The sequence below is a fragment of the Macaca thibetana genome, chromosome 9, assembly GCF_024542745.1.
Source record: "Macaca thibetana thibetana isolate TM-01 chromosome 9, ASM2454274v1, whole genome shotgun sequence".
NCBI lineage: Eukaryota > Metazoa > Chordata > Mammalia > Primates > Cercopithecidae > Macaca > Macaca thibetana.
The window spans coordinates 56,510,671-56,527,573 of record NC_065586.1 but is presented as its reverse complement, the minus strand read 5'-3'; the positions used below and the strand labels follow the sequence as shown (position 1 = coordinate 56,527,573).

At 41.5% G+C, this 16,903-nt stretch overlaps 1 protein-coding gene across 23 annotated transcripts in view; it reads right to left on the bottom strand.

Annotated features, from left to right (window-relative positions):
- The window catches only part of KCNMA1 (potassium calcium-activated channel subfamily M alpha 1), a 762,662-nt gene that overhangs the window by 97,857 nt on the left and 647,902 nt on the right, over positions 1–16,903 (bottom strand). For 19 of the 23 annotated variants that reach the window (XM_050803364.1, XM_050803365.1, XM_050803369.1 and 16 more), the window contains one exon: positions 1,424–1,517. In XM_050803364.1, coding sequence (XP_050659321.1) covers positions 1,424–1,517 — 94 coding nt within the window. Of the gene's footprint in view, positions 1–1,423; positions 1,518–5,978; positions 6,066–16,903 lie in introns of those variants that run through there. The other 4 variants (XM_050803368.1, XM_050803377.1, XM_050803390.1 and 1 more) reach the window with 2 other exon arrangements.

Genomic DNA, 16,903 nt, shown 5'->3' with positions numbered 1-16,903 from the left:
TAGGAAATGAATGCTAGCATGACAACTGGCATCATAAAAACGAAAAGCTCGGCAGTTGGCACATTTTATTCCTCCTCATAAACTGTAAACAAGCATGTAAATCAGCAACACCCAAGGAAGGCTGGGTGAATGGGAAGGCAGAGAACTTTTAAGGAAACATTTAACAGGAATAGACGGGGATATGGAAAAGGAGTTGGGTGGAGTGGGTCTTCCACAGAGAACCTGTGTCCTCAACCATATGAAGAAAGACTGCCCTTGCCTATTTTCCAGAAAGGTAGACATGGAGGGCCAGGGACATGCAAATGTTACTGAAGATGGGGAATGGAAATCACCACTATTGTATTTCAAAAATCAAAGCCAGTTGTCATGACAAGAGAAAAGTAATGTCAAGATGGCAGGCATTTCCAGAGCAGCAACCACATAGGGTGAGCAGTGCAAATCTGAAATCACTCCTATTTCATTTGGGTGGTAGAGAGTCAGGATGTCAGAGGAAAAAAATGCTGGGATTGGCAGATGAATTGAAGACAAAAAGGGGAGATAAAAGATGGAGAGGCCAAGAAGAGGAAACTGTAGAATGCTGTTGAAATTTGACTTCACTTGCTATTTACCAGAGGAAGCCATAGTCAAGAAAGAAGTGAGGGAGAAAGAGAGAGAAGGAAGAAGAAGGGAGGGAGGGAGGGGGGAAGAAGTGAAGGAGGGAGGGGAGAAGGAGGAAGGGAGGGAGCGGAGGAAGGGAGGGAGTGAAGGAAGGAAGGAAGGAAGGAAGGAAGGAAGGAAGGAAGGAAGGAAGGGGAACATGTACATGCATGCTCTATTTCATAATTAATATTGCTTTTAGCCTGAGCAGAACTGTATTACTTTTGAACTTTGCTTTGGCAAGTCCACAGATTATTAGACTTTTTTTTATCAGTCAAAATCAATTAACAGAAATTTGATTTCAATCGACAGGATAAAAGGAAGGTAATCTTCAGGTTCATTTTTGATTGTGATGATACATCTCACATATGGCCTTAAGTACAGAAAACAGTCCTCGGAGGGACTCCAGCAGAAAGAGACTGCCGCAGGCAAACTAACCACACGAGTTCCTCTGATTGGTTACCGCCGTCATTAGTGCCACTGCTGTTTAGGAACTACACACAGACAGGACATGGTGACAGCTAAGACTTTAAAGCCTATGTATTTTTCAAACAGCTTTTCAAACTGTTTTTCATGACAGAATTTTTTCAGCTCTATCATTAACTGCTGACAAGCTGACAGAATAAATACTCCAGCCTTTAAGAAGCCATCTAACGATCTCGCTCCCCTCCCCCACCCTGGGCTTGCTGGAGAGGGGAGACTCTGGGCCTGGCAGGGTGAGGAGGGGACTAGGGGAGGAAGAGAAGGGCTAAGAGGGAAACCGTGGGCAACCAGCCCCTCTCCTTACCTCATCAGCTTAGGCGAGGAGTTGGGTGAGTTCCGCATGCCTCCATTCCGTTGCTTTTTTTTTGGTGATAGCGTTGACGGCTGCTCATCTTCAACTGGAAATACAGGCAGCTCATGAGATTATGAACAATTTGAGGGCAGACTGTGAAATACAGGCAAAATATCAAAGGACACACACTCAAGGCTCAGTCACTCACTAGGAATTCATGGCTGTCTTTTAGGACCCAATGACAAAGACCAAATGTGTTAGTCAAACAGGCTGGCTTAGAGAAGGTGAAGGCATCACCTCTTTACACTCCAGCCTTTGAACATGCACTTTAAACAGACTGAAATAGTTTGTAAACACCCTGCCGTAAGAAAAAGAAAAAAAGAAATCATGATTTATCTGTATACCAAAAAAAAAAACTTATGAACAATCATTATTCCTAGAGTTAATTTTGGTTACTTTGCTTTGCCCAGTAATCGAGTGCATTTTTTTGTAACCAAAATCAGAAATAAAGTTGTATTTGAAATGTCGGCATAACTGCCAGCCTGCTGCTTCTCCAGATGAACCAACTTAGCTGGTTCCTAATCCCTGCGTGCCAGAGAAAGAGCATTGAAAAGAGGCAAGGATTCAAGGTCTTGACAGCCAATGTTTCAATCACGTCGGGGCACATTGGCGCATGCTGGCTCAAGAATCCCAAGCCCAACTCAGCTTTTATCCCTCCAACTGCCAGGAGGGAGGGCTTGTGGGGCTGTGCCAATGGGGTCCTTTCTTAACCCATGAAGACAGGAGCACCGGGACTGGTGAGGTTGGAGGAGAGCCCCAGAATGAAGGAGGAGGTTGCCATTGAATGAAATCTCTGATGATGAGGCAGCGGGGCAGGGATGGAGGGCAGCACAGGGGATTGGAAACCAAAAGCTGTTTTCCAAATATCTAAACCACACAGATCGCTAAGCAATGTGAAGCTTCACTTAGAAACACCACAGCACACTCTACTGCTCTTGCCCAAAGACACCCACTAATAAGCTTTGCAGATGTATTAGCCTGCATCATGCTTCTTTTTAAGAGAACTGCTTGATAATTAGCAGATGCAAACCCAGCCTGTCACCCAAGGGCATCAGCGGCAAAATTCTAGTCCTCCTCTCCCCACCCCCACAATTCAGGCTAAAGCTGTAATGTCAAGAAGGAAAAATAGTATCTTCAGATTCTTATAGTTGACTGCAACACAGACTAGGAGGAAAGTACCCCTGAAACTCAGAATGCACGGCAGTTACCTTAAAGCTAAGAAGAGAAATATTAGCAGTGATGACATCAAAAGAAGCTTTGATATATGTTAATGGTGTAGGAGTCTTAAATGGGGGAGAAAGTGCCATGTCAGCTACTTGGTATTATTCAGGAAGACCCATATTAGAGCATGCATTATATGGTACTTCCCTGAAAATGCTAAGTAAATTTAGTAGGTTATGATACATGGTTCCAAGGCAATTTTAATAATCCAACTACCCTCCAAACCTGCTTCAAAGTATTACACATTTTACACTCTCCTATTCTGCTGTCAGTTTGGGCTTGTCTAAATCCTGGCTGATGCAGAAAAAGGGAATGACTCTGGTGTAAGGTGAGAGTGAGACCAGAAGAAATGAAGGCAAGAAAGCACCTGCAAACACCCACAGCCCACCCCCGGTACCAGCTGCTTCCTCTGACACCCACCAGGGCCCATGCTCAGGCTGCGACCGTATCAGTCATTTAGAGCTCCAGGCAGAGACTATGTGGCTGGGATAATATCGCATCTTATCAGAAATGAGTATCCAAAGCAAATCACACAGAGACTAAACAGCACTTAAAAGATTAAAGGAAATAAATACAAGCCACATAAATGGTATTGAAAAAAATCACTTAGAGTTGATATGCATCTCTCGGCAAGCAAACAGGCACTCTGAGCTTGACCTGAATTAATCTTCCTTTCACAGGATAGGGGACCAGGCATCCGAGGCAATAATGCGGTAGAAAGGCAGTGAGGGTGTATGTGTGTGTGTGTGTGTGTGTGTGTGTGTGAGTGTGTATAAGTATACTTTCGCACTTTCTCCATCTTAGAATGAAGTAGAAAGTCTTGCACTGACTAGACCTATAAGACAAGGTCATCTTTTAATATGGGCCGCTTGCAATTGGTATATTGTGTTCAGGGTGACCTAGATTGGTTGCGTAGCATGCTGGAGCAAATAACATGTGTGTGTTTGTGTGCGTGCATGTGAGTCACTCTAGTCAGGGTGCAAGTTCTGTTTTTCTCATCTTAAGGTTATAGTTCAGTTGGCCTTCTTAAGGTTGTAATCCCACATCCAAAGGTCTTTTATCTAACCTAGTCTACCACGGCTAGCGTTTTTCAAGGTCACCAGATGTTACCACGGTTGTGTCCAGTTACACAATGAATCTAGATGAGTTAAGACCTGAACAGAAGTCATCCTCCCTAGCATGCCTGTGGGATTCTTTTGCTTAGCATTTGCTTCCCTGTTTGCATTGGGCCTATAACAAATAATTCTCATTGGTTAAGTGGCCATTATCTTTACATCTTGTTGCTAGCTGTTGGCCCACACTGATCTTCAGATGGAAGAGTTGCAAGTTAATAACCTGTTAGCCAGCTCCAGGGAGACACCTCATTCTGGTAGTAAAGTTGTGCCTCTTCTACGCAAAGAAACTATTTATTTTCATTGCAACTCAGAAAGATCATCTATCATAATCATACTGCATTTAAAGTGGGATTTGTTCTCCTAAATGAAACTTGGGTTTAAAGGTTTCCTCTTGCACTCACAGCCTTGGAAATGCAGATCTGTTCCCTGAAGAGATGGGGGAAAACGTCTCCAGCTTAAATATATGAACGCTGTGTAATGGAGACCATTACATATGGCTTAGGTCCCTCAAGAGAAGCAGTGATAACTTCTTTCTCGTAAGTAGGGTATAACCATATTTAATTATTAGCCTTTATATGGATCCTATCAATTTCTGCATATTTAAAGAAAGCAGATCTAGGAAAACTTTTAGTTAAGCTGTAAAATATAATTTTCATTTCATGGCTTCTGTGACTACATGAGAGGAATAAAAATGGAATTAAAAGGGAGACTTAAATTTACTCACTTTCACGAAAGACAAATGTGTTGAAGTAATGGGCCACTACCTCATGACGATGCACATTTACAAGCTCTTATTTAACTTACATTTCGGCTAATTACAATACACCTCCATCTCTGGCATTTTCACTTACCTTCATGCTGCGGAAGCCACATGAAGATATGATCCTTTAAAGAAACCTGACTTCTTTAGAACACAAACAAGTTCAGGAATCTAACGTGGAATTTTTATAGGAGCTGAACTCCATCCAGTCTCCAAGTACTCATAAAATTCAAGGGCTTGTTTTTGCACATCCCTAAGTATAACACTTAATGTGCTGTTGTAACTTCCCAGCGCTCCCTTGTCTAATAGGCACTGAATCTAACAGTTTTACAGTTTGGGAAGACTCGGTGCTAGGAAAATGTCAGGCAAGTCTAATGAGGCTTCAGATCCCCTGGTTTGCGCTAGAGTTTAATTTAAAGTTACAATGATGTTTTAACATGTTTGCTTATACTTGACTAAAGAGGATTCGTTATTTCAATGACATAACCTCCAGACAATGTTCTGGGAATTGATTTAAGATGTGGTGGTAATTCCAACAGCCTTAATGCAGAGTTGAACATCTGTAACAACATTTTACTCGACTTTTCATCAGCATTCTGTTTTCAAGCAAAAGCAAGCAACGTCTTCCAGAAACACTGGCCAGAACTCTGGGCTTACTTCAAAATGATTACATATTTCACTAGATTTCTTTAAAAAGAAATATCTTCCTTTATCAGCCTTGCCAGATTGCAAACACTGTGTCAGGGTTTACCAAGCCTCTTTATGGTCCTTGGAGTGAAATGGGGCAATGATTGCAACTCCCAGCCTTCCCTAATTCAGTCTAATGCCTGCATAGAACGGACCTGATGCTCAGCTCTAGCCTGGGGCACATTCCCTCTGCCCTGTTTCCCCAGGGAGATTTACGGGGATGATGCCCTTTAAGATTTAAAGGTGAGTTTGTTGGCTGGAGTTACAAAACCAGTTCAAAGCAAATAAGCTCGGAAACGTAATAAAAGGCAAACAACTCATAAACATGAGTCAACCGCTATCTCCATTATGTTATTAATCACCACATCTGGAGAAACCCACATCTGTACACACTTAGCAGGTCATTAGTAATGTCATATTCACACTGGAGTCACTCAGAGTAAGAGTCATGCAAACTGGTTTGAACACAAAGGCATCTAGCTAACAGGGCTTCCGACTAAAGTCTTGCGCAAGCTGCCAGTTTGGGGGTGAGGTTGTTTTAATTATTATTAATTTTTTTTTACGGTTTTCCCTTTTGGTATTTTGCTGCCCAGCAAGCTAAGTGCAAGCTAAAATTCACAGTAGTGCATCGCTCTTCTTCAACTGAGCTCAGCATGGTAAAGTAGAACGTTGAGGGATGCAGGGCAGTTATTAAAAATGGGGATGGGTCACAGTCCTCCTTCACCTGGCTCGGTCACAAGCCGAGAATTGGGAGTTTCCTTCTTGAACTCAAATGGGTCTTTGAAATAGCGTGATCTAGCTGCAACCTTGACTGCCAAACAATAAGGAGAAAAGAAAACGGAAATTAATCCTTAGTGAAATGTTTTTTAGAAAAGTTCCAAACCAATTTTAACATTGAATAGCTTTGAATCAAACTGGAAGTTTCTCCCTCACAGCTGAATTGCCTTTTTTTCCCCCTTTCTTTTACCCTGATGACTTCCTGCAATTCCTTTGCTGTTTTATTGTCATCCATGTCAGGAGGGATAATACTTCTGGAAATTCAGAAGACAATCTTCTTAGTATAACTTCCAAAAATATACAGACTTCCCCGTCACCCCACAACATGCACAGACACCGAACACTCAGTTTAGCAGCAAGATCAGACCCATTCTCTCCTGAAGTCTGCTAAAAGAAATTCTACTGAAAAATCAGTCCTTGGTGATAAACTTTTGCTGTCTGTCTCAAACTGCTGGCTTGGTCAGTCCCCTTAGTTGTGATATCAGTGCCTAACATTAAACGCCGTGAGTTTGCCATTCCTCAGAAAAAGGGATCCACGGCACTTCCTTTGGCCGTCAGCAACACCAATGAAAAGTGGGTGTTTCAAATGTTGTTTTACTAAAATGAAGGGTAGGGAGTGATGGTAAAATTCCTGGAATTTTATAACAGTCGTGTTGCAAAATGTAATTCACCATGGACAAAACTCCCAAGCTGACCTAAGCTCTCTCTGATATGACTGTTTAAGACTTTCACCAGAAAGTTTGCGCAAGTTAACTCTCAAAGTCTTAGGATGTGGCCACAAGAGTGCAATCTTGGGATTGGAGGATGGAATGGTGCCTGGCTCTTTCTCACACAAACCAGACTGGTGAGAGGGTGTGGTTATTTCCTTAAGCAATGATGGGTAAACAACCACAAAAATAACAATATATGCCAGATGAACAACCCATACTGTGAATTTGGTAGTATAATTGCTGTAAAGGAGCACTTGACTGCTGTTTCGGGATGAATCCCACAGTGGGGAATGCCATGTGTCCATCAACGAGGCTGAGCTGTTAAGCACAGCTAGGATCAGGTAAGCCAGGCAATGGAGCCACATTCTACACCCAGAGTAGTGGGCAGTACCAAAGTGCAGGGGAGTTAAAGTGGGTGTGGGTGATAGCCTTGGAATGAGAATTTCTTGCCTGACAACCTTGGAATAGCACATATCACCAAGAAGTTTGATGAGCACTGTAGTATTCTTCATAAAAATCAACTATAAATCTATCTTTTGAAAGAGCATGGCTAATATTTTTTTTTTTCTGAGACAAGGTCTTTGTTGCTCAGGCTGGTATGCAGTGGTGCTATCTTGGTTCACTGCAACCTCTGACATCACGGCTAATATTAACCCACAGATGAGGAAAAGATGAAAGACGCTGCCCCTTAAAAGCAACCCCAACAATCGTAATATCTCAAACATACACACCTCTCTAAAATTGAACAACCACATTATCATATACATTATTCCAGCGGGATAATTTCACAACTTCTAGCTAGGAAATAGGAAATACACTTACTTGGAAAACCTAATGGGTGTCAGTTTTTTTAAAATCTGTGGTTATGCAGAATAAGAATTTTTAAAAATGTCTAAGTGACCTGTACTGCCCTAGGACAGGCATAGGGAGTGCCCACCCTATGGTAGGCTGCCAGGGCAGGGAAGGGAGGCTTGTTGGAGCTTTTGCATTTCTGGCTTTTGTGGAGCTAATAGGAAAATGGGGAGGGAGACTTTAAGGAACAATAGGTTACATAGAAGTTAATCACAGGGTATATTTCTGGCTCTATTCACTGCCTAGGAAACCTGAATTGTGTAAGTTTGAGTCCATCAACACAGAGTAATGAAAGAATTCAGCTCCTACATGGGAGAGAGAAAAAAATACTATATAAATATATTAACAGAATCCACATGACTTGGAATGCAGTGTTCTCTACAAAATACTGTGGGCCTAATGGATCCTCTAGAATCCAATTGGGTACATTAGATGTACCCATGGTACCCATGCCGTAGGTCCCCAACCCCAATCTCAAACTATGTTCTGTATGCATCCTGAGAGGAACCCAGCATCTACCAAAGCCCCCCATATCTAGAATCGCAGCTCATATATCTTCACTGTAGACTTGACCTGTTAGAATCATTGCCCAACGCTCTGCCCTGCTCAGTATTCAGTAGAAAATCCTTTTGGAATTTTCTGGATGCCTTTAGCCATTTTCTTTTTCCCTGGAATAGACTCTCTATTACCTCAAGGGCAAAGAAAAGTCTCAAGCAAAAATCACTAGGTATTAGTTTCTTAGAGATGAGACATGGAGATGAACAATGGAATTCCAACAGGAAATGCACAATTGAAAAGAGAAATTCAAGAACATCCCTGAATTTTTGCTGTGGGGTTTGGAGAATGGGAAGGTACTAGGAGATGGGAGATAATTTTTATTTTGCATCCATCTGGGAGGGGTGGGGAATGTATAAAAGTCAAATACAAACAGCCCCTTCGCAGCTTTTCTTTCCTTCTCTCCCTACTTCCTACTCCTGACACGAAAAGGCAACTTTTGGCTTTGTGGCCAAAAGTTAAAACTGACTCCTTTAGCTTGCCATAGCACGTGCAGTCCATGTTTGTGGGGGACAACTTCTAGAGTAGGGATGAAACCTGCCACATCCTGGGCACCAACAGCTGCTTCCTTCTCATCTTTCTCACGTTCAGGGGTCAGCAAACTGTAGCCTGCCACCTGTTTTTGTACATCCCATGAGCTAAACATGTGTTTACATTTTTAAGTCATTGGGGAAAAAAAATCTAAGAATAATAATATTTTGTAATCCACTAAAATGACATGAAATTCAAATTTTGGTGGCTATAAATAAAACTTTTTCAGACCATAGCCACAGTTGTTGGTTTACCTGCCATCCTTGGCTGCTTCCATCTCTAATGACAAAGTTGAGGACTTTGCCATATGTGTTGCAAAGACTAAGATATTAACTCACTGACCTTTGACAGAGAAAGTTTGCTGACCCCTGCAGTAGTTTAATCTTCTCATATTTCCCTTGCTTTCCAGTCTCCACAAAGAACAATGTTCTTCCCAACCTGTCAAGACAGCCAAATAACAAAAGAAATACCCATGGAGCACACCTGAAGTACACAGATCTGGGGACGTCGAGAGGAATGGAGGTAGTTTAGTGACTCTACTGTCCCTACATCCCAACCCACTATTAGCCCTGCTGGTCCATTCATGTTTGAGGTCATGAGTCAGGTGAGTTTCACATTTTCCAACTCAAGCTAAGTTAGATTCATCCATCCAGTACTTTGGAAAGCAAGGCGAACCACATCTACTGTGAGCAATTCCTCGAAGCTGTCAGCGTGTGCTGCCAGTCCACCCTGCGAGAGCCCCGTACAAGACAACAGATTAACCATTAGACTAGATATGTTGAAAATATACAGCTTCAACCTTTCCCCAGCTAGCTCAGAGCGATATATAGATGATTATTTCAACCGTCAGCTGCCGCATAGATTTAAACCCCTGCACAATAACTCCTGGATTCATCTGCCCCTTGTCAAACTTGCACAGCTTTAGTTGGAGGATACATGGTGTGGCAGTTTCACTGTGAATCCAGAATGATCCAGACGGCTGCTGTCTCTTTGTTAACAGGAAGCCAAACTGATGAGTTTGTAATGCATTTCTTATCAAAGGTAGTTTCAGAAAAGAAAATGTGCCCCATCAGTTTGGCTAGAATTTCACATACACTAGATTATGGGCTTAATCAGAACATCTCTGTTATTTTCTTGAGGAAATAGATAATTCCACATCCAATCCATTTAAATCATTTTATGCCAATGAATTATGCATTTATGAATTTATAATTATCCTTGATTTTTCTTCCCCTTTTGCAGTCTACTTAATAAAATCATCAGCTGGAGCCTACAAAGCAATAGTGCTTAATAGATACAAGTATGCTAATATATTTTTTAAGTGAATGCTGATCTTTCTGAGCTGTGTGTCTAAAATCATCATTGTGAATAAAAGAATTGTAATTTCCAACCCATACATTTAACAAAGACAAAATGGACTGTAATGGAATTTATGGAGCCTGTAAAGGAACTCTTTTGCTAAGATGGTTTACAATCAAATAGATTTGGATTTACTGTAGGTCATATCAGGTCCCCCAAAGTGTATCAAGAGAAAGTGCCTGTAAGATACCAAACACTGCTCCTGGCACCCTGGAAGGGCTCACACCTATGGCTGCAGCTGCTAGTTTCCTGGTGTCCTTATTGTTTCCAGCCCTAGTGAATTCAGTACTTAAATGCCAGCTTTGGAATCAATATTTATCCTGTCTTTACTTAAAATTATGACATTCTGTTCATCCTGGATTTTTAAAATTTTGATATTTTGAAAATATTTTATTTTGATAGCTTGAAAATATTGCATGAAACTATCATTTATCTTGATTCCTGAGGTTTTGGGTCTCCTCTTAAATTTGGTGCCCAAGGCAAAAGCTTCTCTCACCTCACCCAATTTCCAGCCCTGAACACCATTTCTCAAAGGTATTCGAGGTACTGGTTCTGCCACCCCACAGGACTGGACAAGGCAAATCTAAGACAAGAGTTATTTCTTTTGATCACGTCATGCTGTTTGCATGAGATTGTTAAGGAAGGCCCTTGAAACAAATGTTTCCTTGTGGATTTACAAACTGCCAGGTATCCAAAGGAGTGGAGAAAAGATCACACTGCCTCAGGAATCTGAGATTTGCCACCTGCCCAGAGTGAGAAACAGAAAAGAGAGCTGGGGTCAGGTCTCTCGTGGACTTTATTTCACATCCCACATCAAATTCTCCTGGTTAACACAATGTTGATTTACATTTCCGTTTTGGGGTGAAAGTTTTTATTTGCTTACACATTTTGACACCAACGTTACTTTCTTTCTTTCTTTCTTTTTCTTTTTTTGCCCCCCACCTCCCTGCTGCCAAACAGCTTCAAATAGCCATGACTGGCAGAAGAAGTCAATCATACATTTCCATTTCCACTTTGCTGTTTATATTCTTTAAATTAATGCTTGCCCCAATGATTCTTATATTTAAAGACCAGCCTAAAATCTAATTGTGTATATGTGAAACTGTTTTCTAAACCATAAGATGTTATATAAATATGAACGACTATTATTATTAACATTATTATTATTGGCTCATCCAGAAATACCATATCTTCCATTGAGCCAATGGTGTCAAGAGCCCCCTAGAATTCTAATATATATTCCAGATGGGTGCACTGATACTTTCTTTGAAACTCAGATAAAGGTAAAATGCATGGGTTTTTAGTGCAACCCAGGTGCCCGATGAAGAATGTTCTGCCAGAACACTTTAGAAATACAGTATGCTTTTAACCTTGGGAGGTAAGGACCAGTGTGGATTATGACTTTACACTAAACACAGCATTTAGTATATTTCTTAAGGGCATAATCACCTTCTGTAGATGTTCTTGAACTATAAAATCATTATCTGTATGCTATTATAATTTATCCTTGGACACATCCTGTGCAATATTTTATAATGCTAGTGTATGGCAGGCCCTTTCTGGTCAACGCATTAGAGAAAAAGGTGTAGAGTGCAACAGAAGGACTGGGAGGTGCTTGGAGATGCTCTGGCTTCACCCTCTTTTGCCTCAAAGCTGCACTCATATGCAGACCCTGAACCAGGACCCAGGTCGGCTGACTTCTAATTCAGATCATTTGCTGCCAGAATTCTGCCTGTGAGACCAGCGTGAGGATATGAGCTTCTTGAGTCAGTCCACCTGCCCAAGTCCCAGCTCTGACCCTCTTTAGAGCTCTTTTTCTAAGATAGTTTATAATCAAATAGATTTGGATTTACTGTAGGTCAAATCAGTTACTCCATACCTCGATGTCCTACGATCTACTGTGATCCCTACTGGACCAAGGAGGACACCAAATTTGGGAGATGCTTTGGGATTACAGGACATAACCAGGAGCTGCAGGCTGACAGTCTGAGGACCAATCTTTAAGTCTGAAGATTGTCCATACGAATATGGATTTCTAACTTCTAATTAAAAATCTCATAGAGGACTGAGTCTTCATTCCAAAAGGGTGCCTTTCTCCTGGGGCAGGAGCTTGTCAGCTGCTCAAATGCCCCACTGCTGCCTACTGTACCCCCAGATATACGGCAGGCACCCCATGTTTGCATTTCTGGCCCTGGAACCAGTGACACTCAAGTGTACCATCCCTGAGATAAAGATTTTAAGGCATGGGATATCCTTCCACAAATGCCAACTCATATTGAGTGGGTAGAGGGGTAAGAGTTAAGCACACAGGCCTTGAAGTCACACTGTTGGGTCTGAACCTAGGTATTTGGCAAATTATCTAACTTCAGTTTTCTCACCAATAAAATGAGAATTGGAATACCTATCTAATAGGGTTGTGAGAATGGACGGAAAATGTGAAAAGCACTTAAAAGAAGTCCTGGTGAGCTCTTTCTAAACGCTACCCATGATTATTGCCTGGGCTTTGAAGAGTCAGAGCAATGAGAGTTCTCTGCTTCTGGGTCCTTCTCCACACCAGTCTGCCACCCTTGGACATGGTGTAATTCACATGGGTCCATACTCTCTCTCCTGCCCCAAGCAATTGATTCAGTAACCAACCCTTAGAATGGGGTGAGCCTTCCCACCCCCAACCTGACCCCTACCCTTGCATCTCATTCGACTGTCACCTTTGTCCCTTGTTTCATATGGCCCCAATGAAGTGCTCAAGTCAAATAATTAGGTTTTGCCAAATGTCATAAAAACAAGAAAAGCCAGAAAATGTTTAAACGGACCTCAATTGGAGAAGGCTGGAACCATTCACGGCAAGAACAAATGAAAGACACATGGCGACAGAGGAACCCCACTGTTTCCTCTAAATTACAGGAAATTCACACCGCCTGATTGTGAGGGCCTCTTTCCCTTGAATTTCTGCTGGGAGGTCATGGGATTGATCGGCGTATTCAGACACGTGGGAGACAGAAGAAGGGGCAGGGGCATGGCGGGGTAGAGAGGCAGTGACTCCTTTACCAGGCCCTCCCACCATGTCTTCCTTTCACCTGACTACTTGACCACCCTTGAAGGGACAGGCTAGGCTGCCTCCTCCAGGGGGCCTTCCCAGATGATTATGACAAGATCAATTCTCTCCTTTCTTTAAAAAATCCCCTGGCACTTCTGATCTCATGCCTTACATTATTATAACTTGTTTTCAATTCGAATGTGTTCTACTCCCCCTACTAGGCTTATAAGCTGCTCTGTTGGAGTTTACATATCACTGAGTCTCTCACAATGCTGAGCCCTGCAAAGTTCCCAATAAATAGCTCCTAGCAGCTACAGAGGCGATGTTGCAAAGGGGAGAAGCACAGCTTAGTGTTCAGGAGCCCCGGGTTCTAGGCCTGCTTTGGATCAACCATGTGGCCTTGGTAAGACATTTCCCTTTCCTGGGGGGATGAGCATTAGTTAAGTATGAGACCTTTCTGGCTCTGATTTGTAATGACTCTGAGCTTAATGCTGGGCATCACTTTTTCTTGTTCTTTTCTTTAAAATCTTTTTAAAGATGCACAATAAGAGAGAACCACAACCCTAGCCAGAGAAATTAGATAACCGCATCAAATACGAATATATGAACTCGTAAGTTACGTAAAAGCAACAGTACAAAAGATGTTGCACGAGAATGTCAAGGGATGGCTACATGAAATGTGTTAGCGAATAAGTAAGTCCTAAAGAGAGAATTGTTTAGGAAAAAAAGAAAGAAAGAAAGAAAGAAAGAAAGAAAGAAAGAAAGAAAGAAAGAAAGAAAGAAAGAAAGAAAGAAAGAAAGAAAGAAAGAAAGAAAGAAAGAAAGAAAGAGAAGAAGACTTGAAACAAGAATAGGATGAATAGAGAGGTCAGCCTTATTTACTGTATATCCCCAGATGGAGCACAGGGCCTGGCACTCAGGGAGCACTTGACCCGTGATGCTGAACAGACTAAGGAGTGGCAATCGAGGGCGGGAAGGGCATGCCAGGCGGAGGACACAGCTTGAACCAAGTCAAGGTGGTTGGAAAATATGAAACTGTAAGAAAGTCAGTTTGGCTAGTGCAGGAAGATGTATTTGAGGGCACAGTTGGAAGTATAAAGGGAAGATAGTGTAAAGGTTTACCTTCCAAATGATAGAATTTGGACAATATTTGGTAATAATCTGAATCCTCTGGGAAAGTTATTTTTCCTTCGATTTAAATACTGAAGTTCAAAGAGGATAGTGGGTGGGCTTTGCAGCTTGGAAAAGTCTATCAGAAACTGCCTAGCTCGCTCAGCCCACTTTCCTTTCAAAGGTAAGAAACACACATTCGTGCATGGAACTAAAGCAGGGAGGCCCTTGGCAATGGTCCAGTTCCATTGAAGGTCTCTTTTCTCTTTTTTTTCTGGAGAACTTATTCAACAGGAAAATAAGGTTATCTAATGCCTCGGAAAGGGGTCCCGTGAAACTCACAAGGCCTATTCCTCATAGCCCAGCCAGGTAAATTTACCCTGATTTCAGGATGGCTATTTCCTGTCTTCAGCTACTCCAGCTAATACCATCCACTCTACAGAGAACTGGAAGGAAACCCATCAGGGTTTGACTTTTACACGAAAACTGACTGCAATCCATCTTTTCAAAAAATCATTTTCAACAAAACCAATGCTTTAAAGTAGATTCACTGAGAAGAAAATGTTTCCCCAATCCTCTCCTCCTTGGTTTTGTTGAATCAATAACACTTCAAGATGTTCTCTGTGAAAATCACATGGGTGAATTAAATAAGAATGTACATTATATTATCTAGATCAACTTGCAGCCCTTCGTGCAGTATGCCTGAGAAAACTTTAAAAACTCAAAAGAGAGAAATCCTATTAAAAGAGTAAAATACTGCCTATGCTTCCAAAGTTCTTTATGGCCTGATAGGTAGAAAATTTAATAACGAAGGGCCGGGCATGGTGGCTCACATCTGTAATCCCAGCACTTCGGGAGGCTGAGGCAGGTGGATATCTTGAGGTCAGTTCAAGATCAGCCTGGCCAATATGGCGAAACCCCGACTCTAAAAATACAAAAATTAGCTGGGCATGGTGGCATATGCCTGTATTCCCAGCTACTTGGTAGGCTGAGGCAGGAGAATCACTTGAACCCGGGAGGCAGAAGTTTCTGTGAGCCGAGATTGTACAACTACATTCCAGCCTGGATGACACAGTAAGACAATGTTTTCTTTAAAAAAAAAGGAAGAAAATTTAATAATGAAGAAAATAAACAAATAAGTGAGTCATCCTGAGACATAGTTCAATTCTCCCCTTCTGTAACCTCAATAAATTCATTTTCTCCTACATAAGCTAATGTTTACACTCAAATATCCTGTACAAAGGAATACCGCAGACTGTGAAAAAACAGTAAAAAAATATAGCTGTGTCTTGAAAAAAATGGTTGAAAAATCGGGTATGTGTGGACAAAATAATGTTTAAAAATAGTTTTGCTTGCATATTTGATTTTTGTCCTCATTTATGATACCCAAGTTGATGAGCTGATCAGCTTTTCTGTGAAAAGTATTCTTAAAAAACATAACAAAACATAATAAAAACTCTGATCCTGTTTGTCAAAATGTAGTTCTGGCCCCGAGAGAAAAGCAACATGCTTTGGATGACTTGGATTCTAGAGTAACTCTTTTATTAGTATTATTATTTAGTTTTATGTTTGTTTGCTTGTTTGTTTTGAGACGGAGTCTCGCTCTGTCACCCCGTCTAGAATGCAGTGGCACAATCTTGGCTCACTGCAAGCTCCGCCTCCTGAGTTCAAGCAACTCTACTGTCTCAGCCTCCAAAGTAGCTGAGATTACAGGCGCCTGGCCAGTGTTTGTATTTTAGTAGAGATGGGGTTTCACCATGTTGGCAAGGCTGGTCTCAAACTCCTGACCTCAAGTGATCCACCTGCCTCAGCTTCCCAAAGTTCTGGGGTTACAGACATGAGCCACTGTACCCAACCTGGATTCTAGAGTAACCATGATGAAAGAACATCATACTAAGGTGATTTTTTTTTATATAAAACATTAATTCAGTATATCAATCAGTCACTTTAATAAAAATGCCCCTCATTATCCTGAGGTGAATAGAAGCCTATGGGATTAATTTGTGTAAATAGATATTAGATTAAAATGAGGACTTGCCACATAACAATAATCAGACAGCACAGGTAATCCGATCTCAGTGCTGAATCCAGCATTGTGTAGTTACCTTTTACAAACAGTAACATGTATTTAACCGGGACTTGTTTCAAGTAAGCACTGCATCAGGCAAGCTGGATTTCAAATAAACCTTAGTAATTGAGGGGCATTGTCCTACTGGCAGTATATCTCTTCAAACAACAGCAACAACAGTTTTAGATATTTATTTTAGAGAAATAAAGGAGACAATCTGCAAGAGAAAAGGCAGAAAGTGAGGAGGAGGAGAGTACCTAGAAGCCAGGTAGAGGGTTTATTTCTAGAAAAGCAGCGCCACCTGCTGGTGGACCTGCATGTCAGGCCCCTCTGCGGTTTGCAGGCCATCTATCTTGCAATCTATGCATAAATATACAGCAGTATTTCTCAGCTGCTGTTATACATAAGAATTTTATTACCAGTAGGCAGATTTCTAACACACTGGTTGCAGTTTAATAATCCTCTATTACCTGAAGTATGGGTTATATAAAAACCTAGAATGTTAATTGTTGACAAACCAATTCTAATACGTAAAGCACTGTAAGTCACCCAGTAAATATACAAATAAATCAAAAGGGACAGCTCTTTTTGCTCTAACAACGTGTTATTAAAAACCGCAACTTAATCACTTACATAAAAATAATGTTCATGCA